This window comes from Euleptes europaea, chromosome 3 (assembly GCF_029931775.1).
Source record: "Euleptes europaea isolate rEulEur1 chromosome 3, rEulEur1.hap1, whole genome shotgun sequence".
Classification (NCBI taxonomy): Eukaryota; Metazoa; Chordata; class Lepidosauria; order Squamata; family Sphaerodactylidae; genus Euleptes; species Euleptes europaea.
The window spans coordinates 77254994-77272714 of record NC_079314.1 but is presented as its reverse complement, the minus strand read 5'-3'; the positions used below and the strand labels follow the sequence as shown (position 1 = coordinate 77272714).

General features: G+C 49.8%; 1 protein-coding gene across 1 annotated transcript; it reads right to left on the bottom strand.

The window, feature by feature from the left end:
• Window positions 1-1594: 1594 nt before the first annotated feature.
• Window positions 1595-6250, bottom strand: MYF5 (myogenic factor 5). The gene is made up of 4 exons (XM_056846518.1): window positions 5882-6250; window positions 4186-4188; window positions 2029-2104; window positions 1595-1790 (listed from the first exon to the last, which is right to left on the bottom strand). Exons 1-4 carry the CDS (start codon window positions 6248-6250, stop codon window positions 1597-1599), a joined length of 642 nt encoding a protein of 213 aa, XP_056702496.1. The 3' UTR covers window positions 1595-1596.
• Between the last annotated feature and the right edge of the window lie 11471 nt (window positions 6251-17721).

Genomic DNA, 17721 nt, shown 5'->3' with positions numbered 1-17721 from the left:
GCCTTTTTAGCATTAATTTAGAGTTGGTCATGTGCTTGGTGCTAAATAAAATTATACAGATTATTAATTACAGATGCAGGTGGTGCAGAATTTGAAGCCTGTAGCGGGAACTGGAAAAGGATTGGGGAGGCAATCAACAGCTTTTATGTCAATATCAGTAGTTTCTTCCCACCCCCAAGTAAAAAAGAATCACATGAAGCAGAATTTCACATATTAATTGAGAGATTTGCAGCTGAGATATTTTACGCAATGTCTCAGTGAGTCCCGTCCACCATCCAGCGCTTAGCCCAGGCAAACTTTGTTGGTCTCTGAATAACCGTTTACCATCATAAAGCTTAATGTTCATGCCTTTCACAAGATCAGAGCTTTAGTTATGTCCCAGGCATTGAGTTCCACAGAGATCAAAAGTGCTTTGAAATATTAAGAGCCCTCTGACTTTAAAGAATTCCTACAACACATTGAAGAGCTGCTCATGTTTGCAAGTTGTACCCAGAGTCTTCCAGGGTTTTGCATTCCGTGAACAGAAACACGAGTCCAGAAGTGTTCAGTAAAGACAATTTATTGAACGTATGACTGTAAAAATAAAAGCCAGAATTAGATTTGCATTTTCAGCAGGCTAGCTCCTACTGAGAAGAAACCTGAAGGGAAATAAGAAAGCAAACCTTTAGTCTGTTCAGTGCTACTACATTTCTAAAGTATTTTGTGTAATGATTACGAAGTCCTGAACTGTTCAGCATGCCCAAGGCAAAAAAAAAGTACACCCATTTGTAAAAATGTAATGATAAAACAACTGGCAATGCCCTGTCCTTCTATAGTATCCCAAAATAGCGTCCCCAAGCTTGCCTTACTTTGGCTGGCTCTAGCTTAATCTTATGGGCTGTTCGTAGCAGAAGAAGAGTCGGTTTTTAAATGCCGACTTTCTCTACCACTTAAGGGAGAATTAAACCGGCTTACAATCACCTTCCCTTCCCCTCCCCACAACAGACACCCTGTGAGGTAGGTGGGGCTGAGAGAGCTGTGACGAGCCCAAGGTCACCTAACTGGCTTCATGTGTAGGAGTGGGAAACCAACCCAGTTCACCAGATTAGCATCTGCCGCTTATGTGGAGGAGTGGGGAATCAAACCTGGTTCTCCAGATCAGAGTCTACCACTCCAAACCACCACTCTTAACCACTGCACCACGCTGGCAGATAAAGATAACAATCTAGCACAACCAGTCATTATTTGGAGATAAAATACCCATATAAAAACATAATTTAACTATGTTTATGTGGGGGTGGAGAATCTGAACTACCTCTGGGTATATTTCTTCCAAATGTATGCGAACTAAGGTTTTAGCGTGATATTTTTAAACCAACATATATTTACAGTATATAATATTAAAATATGAAGGCTTGATTAAATACATTTTGATCCCCTTATTAAACTATTCACATATGTGCACAATTTAAAGTGACTTCTCCCCTACATACATATTTGTGGGGCAGTGGCATTCCAAGGGCCTCGTATTTCGATGGAGAGCTCTCTGCTCGTGGCTGCTGGGAGTGCCCTGACATGCCCAAACATCCTCCGAATCAGTTTCATGTCTCAGGCAGCTCATAGTACATGATAGATGAGCCTGGGATAAGGGGTCTCCGGAGTGTCTGGCTGGGATTCAGGGCTGGCACTGGGAGAGAAGGAAGCCACGTCCTGTAAGGGCAGCCCAGGCTGAGCGGAGGAAGAGATTCGATCCACTATGCTAGACAAACAATCCAGGCTGGACAGAGAGGTACTCGGGTCCGAGGAATCGGCTGGGAAAGGGAAGAAAGAAATGGCATTCAGTGGAAAGAGGTGGCATTCAGTTGTTGTGCATTTTGCTTTGTGTACCACCCTGGGCATTTTAATGGGAAATGTTTCATAAATAAAATGTAATGGGAGCTTTCAAAGGTCTATGGACAAATACTCTGGGAGCCAACGGTTGCTGAACCTCGCAGAAGGGAATCATTCACTTTGACATAGCCTGATGCTAGGAAGGACTTTGAACCTTACCATTGCAGAAATCAGAGTAGTAGCCATTGTCAAAAGAGCTGTTTCTCCTGGACCACATTGGGCTGTTACATTCAGCCTGAAACAGAGAAGTGGGGAGGTTTGTCACTATTGGCATGCCATGCTACAGATAGTCATTCAGTTACTCTGAGCCACCATGGAGTGATATTGAAACCTAACACAGAAAGCCTGGAGGAATGTACATTTGCAAACTTCCATAAACCTATCATGGAAAAAACTTGGTGCATGGACTTGGCTCTGTGTCTGACAGATTGGGGTCAGAAGATACTTTCTTCCCGACTAAGGTGGTTAATGATTACTCAGATGGGAGGGGGTTGCTTTTATATTCTCCAGGACAGGAAACGTTAGGCTAGGAAAAGCTGAAGACAGTAGCAAAAGAGGAAGACCTAACTTGAGATGGATTGACTCAATAAAGGCAGCCACGGCCTTCAGTTTGCAAGATCTGAGCAAACTGATGGGACATTTTGGAGGTCATCAGTTCATAGGGTCGCTATAAGTTGGAAGTGACTTGAGGGCACATAACACAGGACAGTGGGGCTTGCTTAGCTTGAGTTATGCAAGAATGATCAGCTCTGACACCTTTCTGATGAAGACCCTGATTTCTGAAAGCAGCACGGTAGTCTAGATTTTATAGATCCCACATGAGAGGGTTAGCAAAAAGCTAGGGAGTGAAGGTTCGGAGATTTGCTTCTGCAATTAGAGTCGCTGGACTCCTTGGTATACAGCGCCACCTGACTTAAAAGCACCCTGCTCTTAATCCCTGGTTAATGATGGCTTAGTGGCATTTCACATGTAGAGATACACTCTTTATCTTGTTACACAGTCAAGGATTGGCATTTAGAAGGAGAGATCCTAGTGAACAGAACCTCTGTTTTGAGCATCTTATAGGATGCTGAGCAAAAAGCTTCCTTAAAAGCCTAGGCTGGGGATTGAGGACGGGTTAAAAAATCGAAATAAATAAATAAATAAATAAAATGCAGCCACAATCTTCTGCTGTAGTAAGTATCAGATCACATTTTAAATGCATTTAGTGCGACAAGGAATTAATCCGCCTCCCCCATTATGTGATTCTATAAATAAATAAATGTACATAACCCCACTCAATTTTTGTTATTTAGAAAGTAAACACAAGGTGACTTCCAATAATAATATAAACAATATGCAATTAAAACAAATAAATATTAACAAACAACATATAGTGAAAATTTAGGTACAGTTTCAAAAGCCATTCTGAATAATTCCACTTTGCTCACTGAGTGATGCTAGGCCATTCTCTTTCCCTTTTCCCCAAGAAGGGCTGGATAAAAATGTGATAGACAGAGATGTTAGCGGTACAGCTATTACATTTCTACTATCACAACATAGGGACCAGTTTTATTTCTAGCATATGCCATTATAGCAAGTTGGTGCTAGCTAGGCATTGTACAGAATTCTAAGCTGCCCTCCCGAGAAGCGTCTGTTCGGCGTCTGTTCTGGCACTTCTTCTTGGAAGAGTGATGGGAAGGAAGGCGAACCAAGGCCAAAGCATCGGATGAGCACCAAGCTGACCATGAAGAATGGATTGGAGCAGGAGCCAGGCAGGGAAAGGACACTTTCCCATGGCTTCAGGCAAGCGCAGCACAGCCTGGCATGTCCGGACCAAACGCCGCCCTGCAAAAAGAATGTGGCCGCAATGAGGGCCCCAGGCGCTGCATCCGTGTGTGCGGGTGTGTTTTCTCCATCAGCACAGAATCCATGCCCGGGAGAAACAAATGTTTCATCTCAGTTGGCAGGCTGGGAGCGGGGAGAGGGGCAAAGGCATTTCCACTGTTGTTTGGTTTTCCTCCTTTTCAAAAGAGCATCCACTAGAATCCCTCTAGATTGCTCTTTTACACACAGACAAATTGCAGCAACACTCTCGGGATTGTTTGGAAAGACAATAGTCTGAATCCAAATCGGTGTTCCATGGTGGAAAGCAGTAAGAGCCATGGCTTTCAGGAAGTGTTCAGCCCAGAAAGCCCACGCCAAAGCTCCCGTCATCAGCTAATTAGGTCTGATGACTTGGAATGCAAAGGCTTGGACCCCAAACACGTGGTCAGGAAACCCCAATGATTTCAACAAATGTCAAAGCAACATCATTGAAAGGTCTGGGTGTCCGACCAACTGCCCTGATTTAACAGAGGTCCATTTGGACCTCTGGGATTCATGATGTGCTCATTCTGGAACAGTATCCAAGGCGGCACATATTGACTAGGAAATCAGTCCTGCTGGGTGTGGTACTGTTTACTTCCCAAGTAAATGGCCATTTTACACCTTTGGCCTTCTGTTGAGCAGTTCTGAAGGATGAGTTTCCTTTGTATCAACTCTAGCCCTTGTTAAAAGTCTCAAGCTTCTGAAGCACACACAGCTCTTTGTCAGGTGGTGGCAGATGAAGACAATTTACCAAGGCATCTCTAGACTGAGGCTCTAGAAATATCCACCATAGTATAGCTTTAATTTACTTTTCTCAGCAGGTCTCTTCATTGATTCTAGAGTAGCCCAGATCCGATAAAGAAAAAGCTCCTCTAACAGGGCAATCCTACCCATACTCTTCTGGGAATAAACTGTTGGAAAATATGCCCTTCTTAAGGGTGTCACTTGCCTCCACATTCAGAGCGGGGGAACTGACCAGAGTCAGATAGATAGACAGGACACAGACAGTCGTCTCTAGTTACACCTCTTCCTCATTTCCTGTCCCCTTTGATGTTTAGAGTTATATTGTCAGGGAAAACTTCCCTTCTCTCTCTCTCCCACTCACCCTCATCAAGCAAGCCGCTAGAGCCCAGTGCTGCCGGGCTCAGGCCTTCTTATCCCACAATGGAATGAAGGCAGGTTACCTTTTTTTTAATCTAGAAAGCTAGCAAGATAGATTAGGATAGGGGACCCTGTTTGTCCTTTCCTATCCTTATTGTATTTCACCAATAAATGAGTTTAGTTTAAATAGAACAGAAGCCTGACGCTTCTTTTGTTTCAGACTTACACACACACACAAGTGTTCAGAATCTAAGGAGTGATTCCATTGCACTGAATGCCTTTTGCACACTCTGCCAAATATTGGAATATCAGACCATAGATATTCCAACATAAACTAGGGTTGCCAACCTCCAGGTGGGGCCTGGAGATCTCCTGGAATTACAACTGATCTCCAGGTAACAGAGATCAGTTCCCTTGGAGAAAGTGGCTGCTTTGCAGGATAGGCAATATGGCATCATACCCTGCTGGGCTCCCCAAAACCTCCAACCTAGAGTTGGCAACCTTGACCCCACCCAAGAGACCTCAGTAGGAATCTGAGTAGCCCTTTTTAGGATTGTTCTCTTTGGCCATTTCTGCCTGGGAGGTTTTGCCTTGGATTTGCTGCTCTCCGGATGCGCCTTTTCCCCATCCAAATTCTTAAAACTCAAAAATAAGCCCCCATGCAGAGTTCTGAGAAATCGGATGGGGGAGACCTGGCTCTATAGAGAGGCAAACTCAAGGCAAAGCCTTTGTCATCATCTGGGGTTTGCCACTAGCGTCCTGAAACCGGAGGGCTGGCGGACCGCCTTCCACCGCCACCGGAGGCTCACTTGCTCGCGAGTAAGAGCCGCCGCCCTCGGCGTGGCCGAGCCAAGCCGCCCAGCCAGTCGCTCCCTGCCCTCCTCCGTCTCCGGTCGGGCACCAGGGCGGGCGGCCGACCCGTGCCGACCCACGCCCCGGCAGCGCGGCGAGGACGGCGCGGAGAAGGCAGCCGCGCTCCCCCGCCGCCTGGGGGGACGCCGCCCGCCCTCGACGGGCCCCTTTCGCCCCTCGCCCCTTCCCTCCCGGCGCCTCTTCCCCTTACCGCGCCGTCGGAGCCGCCGGAGGTGGGGCTGGCGGGCGGCGAGGCCCCGGCGCGGCGGGCGTGGCGGCGCAGCAGCAGCTGGAGGCGCTGGATGCGGCGGATGGCGCCGCGCAGGATCTGCACCTTGGGCAGGCGCTGGGCCGGGCGGGCGGCGCTGCAGCGCTGCAGCGCCTCGAAGGCGCGGTTCACCCGCCGCAGGCGGCGCCGCTCGCGCAGCGTGGCCGCCTGGCGCCGCTCGACGGCGCTGCTCGCCGGCGGCTGGCAGGCGCGGCAAGCCCAGCGCAGGCAGGGGCCCGACGGGTGGGGCCGCGCCTGCTGCTCGGCCGCGGCCCCCTCGGGGGAGAAGGGGCGGCCGGCCGGCGCCTCCATCCCTCTGGCCCGGGACGAGCCCGCGGGACCTTTATAGCCGCCGGGCCGCGCCCCCAGGAGCTGGCCGCCGGCTCCCCGCCCGTCGGGGCATCCCGGCCCCGGGGCGGAGGCCGAGAGGCCGTCCGGGCGAAGCCCCCTCCCTTTCCCCGCGGGGACCGTCCGCCGCTGGCGGGGCTGCCTTGGGCTCCGCGGATCCCGGGCGGGGGGAGGGGGCGCAATTGGTAACACTTCGGGAATCAGAGAAGCAGCTCGAAGGGGCGGGAGCGGGAAGGCGGCAGCTCGCCAGGCGGCAGCTGCAGGGGCGTCGAGGAACTCCAGGATCAGAGGCGCATGCCTATTATTTGGGGTGCGGTGGAACCCAGGCAGGATGGTGCTGCTGCAGTCGTCTTGCTTGTGGCTTCCTAGAGGCCCCTGGTTGGCCACTGTGTGGACAGACTGCTGGACTTGATGGGCCTTGGTCTGACCCAGCAGGGCCTGTCTTATAGGTCCTGGGAAGTCAGGCCCCCTGGGCTGGGGCTGAGCAGAGCGTTCTTTGGAAGGGGCGCACTGAATGAATGTCTCGCCCGCTGCATTCAACGGGAACTTTTCTCCCAGTAACTGTGCTTATGAGAGCTCAACCTGGTGTCATGGTTAAGAGCAGTGGACTCCAATCTGGAGAACCGGTTGGGTTCCCCACTCCGCCACATGAAGTCTGCTGGGTGACCTTGGGCCAGTCGCAGTTCTCGCCGAATTCTCTCGGCCCACGAGGAGGCAGATGACGGCAAACAGCCTCTTGCCTTGAAAACCCTAAGGGGTCACCCTAAGTCAGCTGTGACTTGAGGCCACTTTCCACCACCGCTTGAGGCTTCTAGAGAACCTTTCTTCTCGTATAGGAATCCAACCCTAGCAATAGTTCCACCCCCAGCTCACTCCTGCCCCAACATTGATGGCTAGGCCTTTGGGACCAATGACCCTTCAGTGCTACCAACAGTGAACATAACATAAGAACATAAGAAAAGCCCTGCTGGATCAGACCAAGGCCCATCAAGTCCAGCAGTCTTAGTTAAATTGTGGAACTCCCTGCCCCAGGATGTGGTTATTGCTGCCAACATGGAAAGCTTTAAGAGGGGAATGGACACTATGGCTCCCCCGATTCGGCGGTTTTTAGTTCGGATGGAACCGAACTCAAAAAAGGCGGGAAAACGGGGAGCCAAATTCAGCGAGTTCGGGGTGTTCGGCGAATAAATTCTGCAAATTCAGGATTCGGTGCAGCAGCATAACCGTCAGTAAGCAGCATTGTCCCGCGGCCAAACGGTGGCCAAGCACGGTCTTCTTCTGGCCAATCAGTCGCGATTGAGCATGTGAGCCCAGCTGCTGCACGGCCCAGGGAGAGAAAGAGAGAGTATCTGTTTGTGTGAGAGAAAAATCCCCAGGGGGGGGGCGTGTGCACATTCGCTCCTTTCCATGTCTGCAGGGGGCGCATTTTTGTGGGTGGAGCCCCCAAACTTTCAGCGTAGCTTCAAAGGACCCTTCTTGCAAGAACCCCCAAGTTTTGTAAAGATGGGATCAGGGGGGGCTGAAATATGGGCCCCGAAAGGGGTCCCCCCTTAATGTGCATTTTTATTCTATTTACATCACACATTCGAGCCATTCCGTGGCTGCAGGGGGCGCATTTTTGGGGGTAGAGCCTCCAAACATTCAGCGTAGCTTCAGAGGAGCCTTCTTGCAAGAACCCCAAGTTTTGTAAAGATGGGATCAGGGGCCCCCGAAATATGGGACCGGGAAGGGTGGGGGGGACCCTTAATGTGCATCTCTGACAATGGGGGTTTGCAGTGAGCAGAGCTTGCCTCCCACGCCCAAAGCTCCCAGCCCCGACAAACAGCTGAGCTGCGGGGAGCAAGGGCGGGACATGTGCGAAGAAGATGGAACAGAAGACATCCACAGTAAGACCCGTTTTGGGGCTTTTCTCTATAATTTTTCTCCTGTGTGTGTGGGGGGGAATCAGAGTCTGTGTCTGTGTGTGGAGGGAGCAGTTTCTGTGGGTGGGGGGGAAGCCAAAGGGGGCTTTTGCACATTCTGCCTGGGGTGTGTGTGCCCCCTCGAGTCTCTCTCTCCCTGGTTTGAGGGGGGGCTTCAGTTGTGTGACCTCAGGTTTTCCCTCATTCATAAGATCGGATAGGTCTATTTTGATGCTTGCTCAAAACTGGTTTTCAAATTGTGACTTAAAGAATGCATTTGCCTGGTCCCGAGTCCGATGCAAAAGGGGAAATTCCACCCCCTCCTGCTCCTTATACTTAGCTAGCGTGCCTCTGTCCCTTTCCATGGTTTGCAAACTCCCAGGCGTCACGTGTTGCTTTGCATGGTTGCAAACGTGTTGCTTTGCATGGTTTGCATGGTTGCAAACGTGTTGCTTTGCATGGTTTGCAAACTTCTTTGCACCTGCCCCGCCCTTGCTCCCCAAGCTCAGCTGTTTGTTGGGGCTGGGAGCTTTGGGAGTAGGGGGCAAGCTCTGCTAATTGCAAACCCCCATTGTCAGAGATGCACATTAAGGAGGGGGGACGCCTTTTGGGGCCCATATCTCAGCCCCCCCCCCGACCCAATCTTCACAAAACTTGGGGGTTGTTGCAAGAAGGGTTCCCTCAAGCTACGCTGAAAGTTTGGGACCTCTACCCCAAAAAATTCCCCCCTGGAGCCTCGGAAAGGCGCGATTGTGTTTTTAATGGCTTTATTCGGCCAAATTTTCCCCCGAACTCCGGATCTCATGCCGAATTGCATGGACCCGAAGTGGGGGAGTTCGGACTTCGGCATTTCCCGAATAAAAAAGAGCCAAATTTTGCCAAATCCGAATTTTACCGAATTTTTTTTTCAACAGCCCTAGTGGACACATTCATGGAGGAGAGGGCTATTCATGGCTACTAGTAAGAACATAAGAAAGGCCCTGCTGGATCAGACCAAGGCCCATCAAGTCCAGCAGTCTGTTCACACAGTGGCCAACCAGGTGCCTTTAGGAAGCCATAAACAAGACGAGTGCAGCAGCACCATCCTGCCTGTGTTCCACTGCACCCAAAATAATAGGCATGCTCCTCTGCTACTAAAGAGAATAGGTATGCAGCATGACCAGTATCCATTCTAACTAACAGCCATGAATACCCCTCTCCTCCATGAATATGTCCACTCCCCTCTTAAAGCCCTCCAAGCTGGCAGCCATCACCACATCCTGGGGCAGGGAGTTCCACAATTTAACTATGCGTTGTGTGAAAAAATATTTCCTTTTATCTGTTTTGAATCTCTCACCCTCCAGCTTTAGCAGATGACCCAATGTTCTAGTATTATGGGAGAGGGAGAAAAACGTCTCCCTGTCCACTCTCTCCAAACCGTGCATAATTTTATAGACCTCTATTATGTCTCCCCTTAGCCGTCTTCTTTCCAAGCTAAACAGCCCTAAGCGTCCTATCCGCTCCCCATAGGACAGTGGCTCTAGTCCCTTAATCATTTTGGTTGCTCTTTTCTGCACCTTCTCAAGCTCTGTAATATCCTTTTTTAGGTGTGGTGACCAGAACTGTACACAGTATTCCAAGTGTGGTCTCACCATAGGTTTGTACAAGGGCAGTATGATATCAGCAGTTCTAGTCTCTATTCCTCGTCTAATTATGGCCAGCATGGAATTTGCCTTTTTTACAGCAGCCACACACTGGGTTGACATCTTCATTGAGCTATCCACTACCACCCCAAGATCCCTTTCTTGGTCTGTCACTGCCAGCACAGATCCCATCAGTGTATATGTGAAGTTGGGATTTTTTGCCCCAATATGCATCACTTTACACTTACTAACATTGAATCTCATTTGCCATTTTAATGTCCATTCTTCCAGTTTGTAGAGATCCTTCTGGAGCTCTTCACAGTCTGATTTTGTTTTAACCACCCTAAATAATTTGGTGTCATCTGCAAACTTGGCTACTTCACTGTTTAACCCCAACTCCAGGTCATTGATGAACAGGTTTAAAAGCACCGGTCCCAACACAGATCCCTGAGGCTCCCCACTGTTCACATCCCACCATTGGGAGAACTGACCATTGATTCCTACTCTCTGCTTCCTATTTTTCAGCCAGCTCTCAATCCATAAGAGGACTTGTCCCCCATGACTATGAAGTTTGCTTAGCAGTCTTTGGCGGGGGACTTTGTCAAAAGCTTTTTGGAAATCCAAATACACAACATCCACAGGCTCATTCCTGTCCACATGCTTATTGACGCTATCCAAAAACTCTAATAGGTTAGTGAAACAGGACCTACCCTTACAGAAGCCATGTTGGGTTTTGCCCAGCAGACCTTGCCCTTCTACATGCTTGACAATTCTATCTTTAATAATGCTTTCCACTAATTTACCCGGAACAGACGTTAAGCTAACTGGCCTGTAATTTCCTGGGTCCCCCTGGAACCTTTTTTATAAATGGGTGTTACATTGGCCATTCTCCAGTCCTCTGGTACAGAGGCTGATCGAAGGGACATATTACATATATTTGTTAGAAGTTCAAGTAAAAATGGATACTAGTTATGATGCATACCTATTCTCTCTAGTATCAGAGGAGCATGCCTATTATATTGGGTGTGGTGGAACACAGGCAGGATAGTGCTGCTGCACTCGTCTTGTTTGGGGGCTTCCTAGAGGCACCTGGTTGGCCGCTGTGTGAAAAGACTGCTGGACTTGACGGGCCTTGGTCTGATCCAGCAGGGCCTTTCTTATGTTCTTATGTCTGTTCACAAAGTGGCCAACCAGGTACCTCTAGGAAGCCCACAAACAAGACAACTGCAGCAGCATTGTCCTGTTGTGTTCCACAGCAACTAAGATAACAGGCATGCTCCTCTGATCCTGGAGAGAATAGGTATGCATCATGACTAGTATCAATTTTAACTAGTAGCCATGAATGTGTGGCCATTTCTGAACGGGAAATGTTTCTGGTGAGGATGGATGGCTTCTTCAGAGGCCTGCTGAACGCGCCCGTCCTGAGCACTTTCAGGTCTGCTGGATTTCAGTGGACGCGGCAGCCCACCCACTGGGCCCGCTGCTATAGGGCTGCCGGTCTGCCACAAGAATGGCTGTTAGCGGGAGGCAGTGCTGGATTTAGATGAAGAGAAGCCCTAAACAATTCAACTTCTGAGGCCCCTCCCAATCCCCCACCCTCCCGGCTAGAGGAAGATGGAAGACTTTGAAAACAACCTGGCGCATGGTTCCAAAAATGCAGCATAAACACAAATTCCAGTTCTTCCATTTTCTGCAAATGATTGTTAGCTTGAAGCCTGGTATCGCCCTTGATGGAGGGCCTCAGGGACAGTGCTGCAACTTTCCAAAACAGCTTCTGTGGCTTTTGCATGTGCCTCCCACCTAGTGCCTGACAAATATTCAGGCACTTTTGACTGAGGTTGCAAAAATGATTTTAGAACGGCCCGTCTCTTTGTGGAGGATGAAAAGAAGGTAGAAATTTTTTGATAAGGCCAAAACTGAAGGGTTGTTTAGAGACTACAGTGCGTTATGACAGCATGTGTAAGAAAGGCCTATGACAGTGTCAAAAACATTATCCACCTTGGATGGAGGCCCCCTAGATTCTGAGGCCCTAGGCTTCAGCCTGCCAAGCCTATAGGTAAATCCAGCACTGGGGGGAGGGGGCACCCCAACATGGCTTTCCCTTCTGGAGCGAACTCTTCATCCGTGGCTGGACGGGTCTGCCCCGAAGGGACTGTCCAGATGCTGGCCTGAGATGGCGCTGCACAGCCCTGAGAAGCTGTTTTCTAGCCTGTGCCCAGAGACAAAGCGGCTCCCTTTGGCTGGCCCTCTCAGCCTTCCTCGCCTCTGGGGTCTCAGCTTGCCAGGGGGGCCGGAGGAGGATCAAGTGCTGGCTTCGCACCGTTACAGATGCGATCCAGCTGCCAGCCTCCCGCCTCCCCCCACCCATCACAGTGAACAATTTCAAGCCCTGCCAGCCTTGAGTAACTTCACACAAGGCGGTGGCAAAAGTTTCCCAGAGGGCCAATTAAGCACTTGGAAGTGCGGGGGGGGGGGCTTCATTACCTTGGTGAAAAGGCATTTAGCAGACCTTTTCTAAGCCCCTCTAGCCACTGCCAGATGAGGCCTTGCCAGGAAATCCCCGGCACTCTCTCGGGGAGGCAAGCCGCCCTCTTAGTTCCAGCTGCCTCTTTGTTTTGAGGAACATAAATAAATAAATGTGTGTGTGTGAAATGCCATCAAGTCGCAGCCAATTTATGGCACCCCGGTAGGGTTTTCAAGGCCAGAGACTAACAGAGGTGGTTTGCTCTTCCCTGCCTCTGATTCCTGTGGTGAGAATACCCAAAGGCCAACCAGCCTGGTGTAGTGGTTAGGTCGGTGGTCCAGCATCTGTGAGCCCCGGGTTCAAATCCTCACCCAGACCACGGAAGCTTTCTGGGTGACCTTGGGCCAGCCACACATTCTCAGGCCTAAACTACTTCACTGGTGGTTTGTAAGGATAATATAGAGGAAGGGAGAAAAAGGTACAGGGCTCCAAGCACTGCAGAGGAAAGGTCAGATAAAAATGTGCTAAATAATCCAAAGCACCCCCAGGACAATTGAGGGGAGACTCAGAGGAGGAAAGAGACGTTGTGCCTGGGGCTTTTCCTGACTCTCAGGCGGCCAGTCATGGCTCTAACGGAAGTAGTCTGGAATAGAAGACTTGTGACTTACAACCACAAGAGAGTCCTTTACTCAGAAAACATATCCGAGCCCAGGGAAACAAAATGAGAAAATCCAGCTCGATCCCAGTCCCCCTTCCTCCCCAGGTTCTGTAGCTTGGGTGGAGGTTGAAAAGTTGGGTCTCTCCTTCTCCCCTTCCCCGCTTTTAACCATTTCGGAAAGACTGACTGTTCCCTTCTCCCATCTTATTCCGTTATCTGCAGGCCATTTTGAAGGGTTTGTTCCTTTTTCTTTTGGTTAACTTAGAAAGTGATATTTTGTTCTGCATGCCTACCCCCTGCCATGTAGAAAGTAGGCCTTATCTACGGGTGGTTCCATTCAGGCCCCCTCAGAGGTCTGCACAGGTCCCACCCATTTCCAGCTTTTCAAGCCTGAAGCCCAATAAAAATAAAAAGCATTAAAAAGACAAGTTGTAAAACACATCAAATACCCCCCAAAATTAACAGTTGTCTAAATCTGGAGTTGTCTAAACTATAGACGTTTTGAGGCCCAGGTCTTTGACCTCCCCACCCCCCACCTCCCATTGAGCTGCTTTTTTGATTGACAGGGGCCAACCACTTTACTATTAGATGTGTGTGTGCCCTCAAGTTACAGCTGACTTATGGTGACCCCCCGCTTGGGGTTTTCAAGGCAAGAGACGTTCAGAGGTGGTTTGCCATTGCCTGACTCCATGTGGGCTGAGAGAGTTCTGAGAGAACTGTGACTGGCCCAATGTCTCCCAGCAAGCTTTGTGGGGAGGAGTGGGGAATCAAACCCAGTTCTCCAGATTAGAACCCGCTGCTCTTAACCACTACACCACGCTGGCTCTCCTACCATTAGATACTGATGTACGTTTAAAATCACAATATAACTCATTAACACTCCCATCCATTTCCCTGGAGGGTAGACCTAATTAAAATCCTCATTTTCAAATTTTGAGTGATGCCTAAATAGACCCTTCCCAACAGACCCTTAACACAATGCAGGCAGCAGGCAAAGCTCTCCAGCTCTCCAGAACTCTTCATCAGCGTGGGAATTTCCCAAAGGGCTGGTGCAGAAAAGCGGGCATTTGGGGCCCTTGTCTGCATTATGCGCAGAAGAATGCTGGGTAGACCTGAGCAAAGGTGGGGCTGGCCTGTGGCTCAGTGGTAGAGCATCGACTTTGCGGTGCAGAAAGTCCCAAGTTCAGTTCCCAGTATCTCCAGTTAAAAAAGGACCAGGTGATGTGAAAGCCCTCTGCCAGTCACAGCGCTGACCTTGATAGACCAATGGTCTGGCTCAGTATAAGGCAGATTCAGATGGAGAAATGATGCTGGGTGCAGCTTTATCTAGAATGTGAGAGATACCTAACATTGTTGGACATGTATCGGTTTTCCTTCAACAGGTTTGTAAATGCAGGCCCATGGGTGGAGTGAAGATACCAATCAGTTTTAGTGAACATGAGAACAGTTAACTGTTGCATTAAATTAATTAACCAGGGATTAAAGGAAACTGTGCCACTGAACTGAATTGAATTAAGTATTAATTACACCCAAGGAAGGAATCACAGTGCATTTGGACTGCATTTCTTTCTTTTTCTTTTCTTTTTTAAACAAAAGTGGTTCATCGCTGATTAGGCTATTCCCAGCTCTAGTCGGTGAATTAAACAGACCAAGGAAAAGAATATATTTGGGTAAAATAAGGGAGGCGCCTTCAGTCTTCATTTTAGTGAAGATAAGTGCCTCCCCACTGAAACAGTAAAAAAAGATGTTTAAAGTCACTTTGAATGTATTCCCCAAATTAGTAGGTTGATTTGGTTTGAAATATTTCCAGAATTATAGGAATAAACCTCCCTTCTACAAAGGTAGCTCCCATTAAAAGACTAGCATTAGATCAGTTGCTTCTCCCCGCCTTAATCTCCATTCATAGATTCACGTTTTCAACTGGGAGCAGTCTAGTCACCTCCTTCCGCAAAGCGGCTGCTCCAAGAAAACCCGCCCGGGGCAGGGAAGAAGAGTCCCGTATTCCAAGCCACGGTCCTCTGAAGCATAAGGAGGGCCCGCCTCCCACCCCGGATTTCAGCTGATTTCAGCGGGGCTTCTTTTAAGAAGCACACCGAAGTCCTCTTCCTAGGGTTGCCAGCCTCCAGCTGGTGGCTGGAGATCTCCCGCTATTATCTCCAGGCGACAGAGATCAGTTCCCCTGGAGAAAATGGCCACTTTGCCAATTGGACTGTCTGGCATTGACGTCCCTCCCCTCCCAAAACCCCGCCGTCTTCAGGCTCCGCCCCCCAAATCTCCAGGTATTTCCCAACCTGGAGCTGGCAACCCTACCTCTTCCTAAAAGCGGACCGGAGATACCAAAAAGCCCACAAGCAGGGCAAGGCAGGCTGTTGCCCATTGGCAGCATTCAGGGGCGGTACACAGCCTCTGAACATGGAGGATCTCCGCCTAGGCTAACCCAAAGCGGTTGATGGACCTTCTGCACGCAGTGGGCGTCAGATGTCTGCGTTCTACAATGTCTTTAAATGTCCTGTTTCCCAAACGATAAGCCACAGAAATGGTGACTGCGGACTGGCCGTGGATCTCGAGGGAATAATTTTCGGCAGCACCCTGAAATTATAACCCCCTCTTTTATCTGGGAGAATCCACCTGCCGAATTCACACAGTTAGGGCGGTTCCTCAGTGGAACAGGCTTCCTCGGGAGGTGGTAAGCGCTCCTTCCCTGGAGGTTTTTAAGAAGAGACTGGATGGCCATCTGTCAGCAATGCTGATTCTATGACCTTAGGCAGTTCATGGGAGGGAGGGGCATCTTGGCCATCTTCTGGGCAAGGCCTAAGGGTGTGCGGGGGAGGTAGTTGTGAATTTCCTGCGTTGTGCAGGGGGTTGGACTAGATGACCCTGGTGGTCCCTTTCAACCCTATGATTCTATTTTAATTGGTTCTGTAGAGGCGGCCCTGCTACTGAATCCCAAAGGTGTGATCAGATCACAGGGAAGGGGGCCAGTCTGACTCCGCTGCCCTTCTAGTCCCAGGCGCTGAGGATTCCGCCCCTTGGGAACCAAAGCTGCGCTCAAAGGAGAGCAGGGAAAGGGTCACAGTCGCGGCGAGGAGGACTTCTGTCCCTGGCTGCCCACACCTCCTCGCAGTTTGGGGAGGAATCGCCCGGCAAGCAAAGCCCCCCCTTTTTTTTTTTTGGTCAGCTGTAACTTGAGGACTTGCTTGGATCGAGATTTTGATTTAGCACATTCCCAGGGGCGAAAATAGACCCGCTTACAGATTTATACTTCGAGCACAAATAAACTTGATCTTTCAGGGCGCTTTGGCTGCAAATGCCTGCCCTAGATCAGCCGCCCTGGCTGGGTGGTTGCTCCCGCCGGCCCCCTTGCATGGAGGCAGCAGCCCTGCCGGCGGGGACATCTGTGGCCAGTGTAAACCGAAGGGAGCCCAGCTCCTGGCCGACGGTGCGCATTGTTGAGGTTTGGGTCTATTGTTGAGTGCGTGTCTTAATCTGACTTTCACCAGCCAAAATCACACGATCCTAAACCTCTGATTAAAGACCTTTTCCAATAAGTGGAAGGTCGACCCAACACGCATTCACAGAGCATTGCTGCCAATTGAACACAGGAAGCTGCCTTATACTGAATCAGACCCTTGGTCCATCAAAGTCAGTATTGCCTACTCAGACCAGCAGCGGCTCTCCAGGGTCTCGGGCGGAGGTCTTTCACATCACCTACTCGCCTAGTCCTTTTACCTCGTGATGCCGGGGATTGAACCTGCGACCTTCTGCATGCCAAGCAGATGCTCTGCCACTGAGCCACAGCCCCTCCCATAATGTGCGCAAACAAACGGCGCAACGGAGGCTTGCCCGGTGCATAGTTTTCAAATGGAAAGGTTGACTGGGCAAAGAGGATATCCCCCCCATTGCTCTGTTATTGGGCATAACAGGGGCTGCATGTCTCTTTAAGCGTGAGAAATCCTCACATCTTTCAGTGTGACTTGGCGGCTGTGCGTATCGACCAGACCCTTTAGGCAGTTCTTTGTTGATGTAGCTCAGATGCCCACGTTCTCCCTCTCTACACGTGAACGTGTGCCATCCGCGACCTTTATGCACGTTCTGGTCCACTAACACCGAAACCTGCATCAGCAACGTTTGAGAAGGTTGTCCAATGTCTGAAAAACTGCCAGGTTAAAAGCAGTTTTATTTGTCGACAGGCAAAGGGCTCTCTGAGTTTTAGAATATCATTAAAACGTTGCAGATATTTATGACTAGATTGAACTCTCTACATTATATTTGTTTGTAAGTACTAGGCAACACTTTCTTCACTTTGGGGAGGAAATGATGAAAAAGCAAGCTCTTCCCTTAGATTAGGGCAGAAAGTACAAATCTGAGCCTTCCGGGTTTGGCTGAAATGTAGAAGTCGCTTCATCTGTGTGTAGGAAGGATGAGAGAGCCGGGCTGGCAGCCCTGGAGCTGGATTAGGTGGGATTCCGTGTCAGTTTGGGATCGGAGAGGTTCGGGTTCAGACACCCCAACCAGGAAGCTGGATGGAGCCTCCCACCAACCTGGTCCTCCCTCATAGGACCGTTGTCAAGACAGACTCAGAAAGAACCGCAGCCGTGCGCCTTGAGCTCCTTCAACAACAAGAAAACAAGAAACTTCTCAAATCCGCTCACGCCTGGCCAATTTGCCATCAGCCCCTACATGAATAGGGTTGCCAGCTCCGGGTTGGGAAATACCTGGGCGTTTTGGAGACCCCAGAACCATGGGGTTTTGGTTAGAGATAAGCAGACGTAATTTGCCATTGTCTTCCT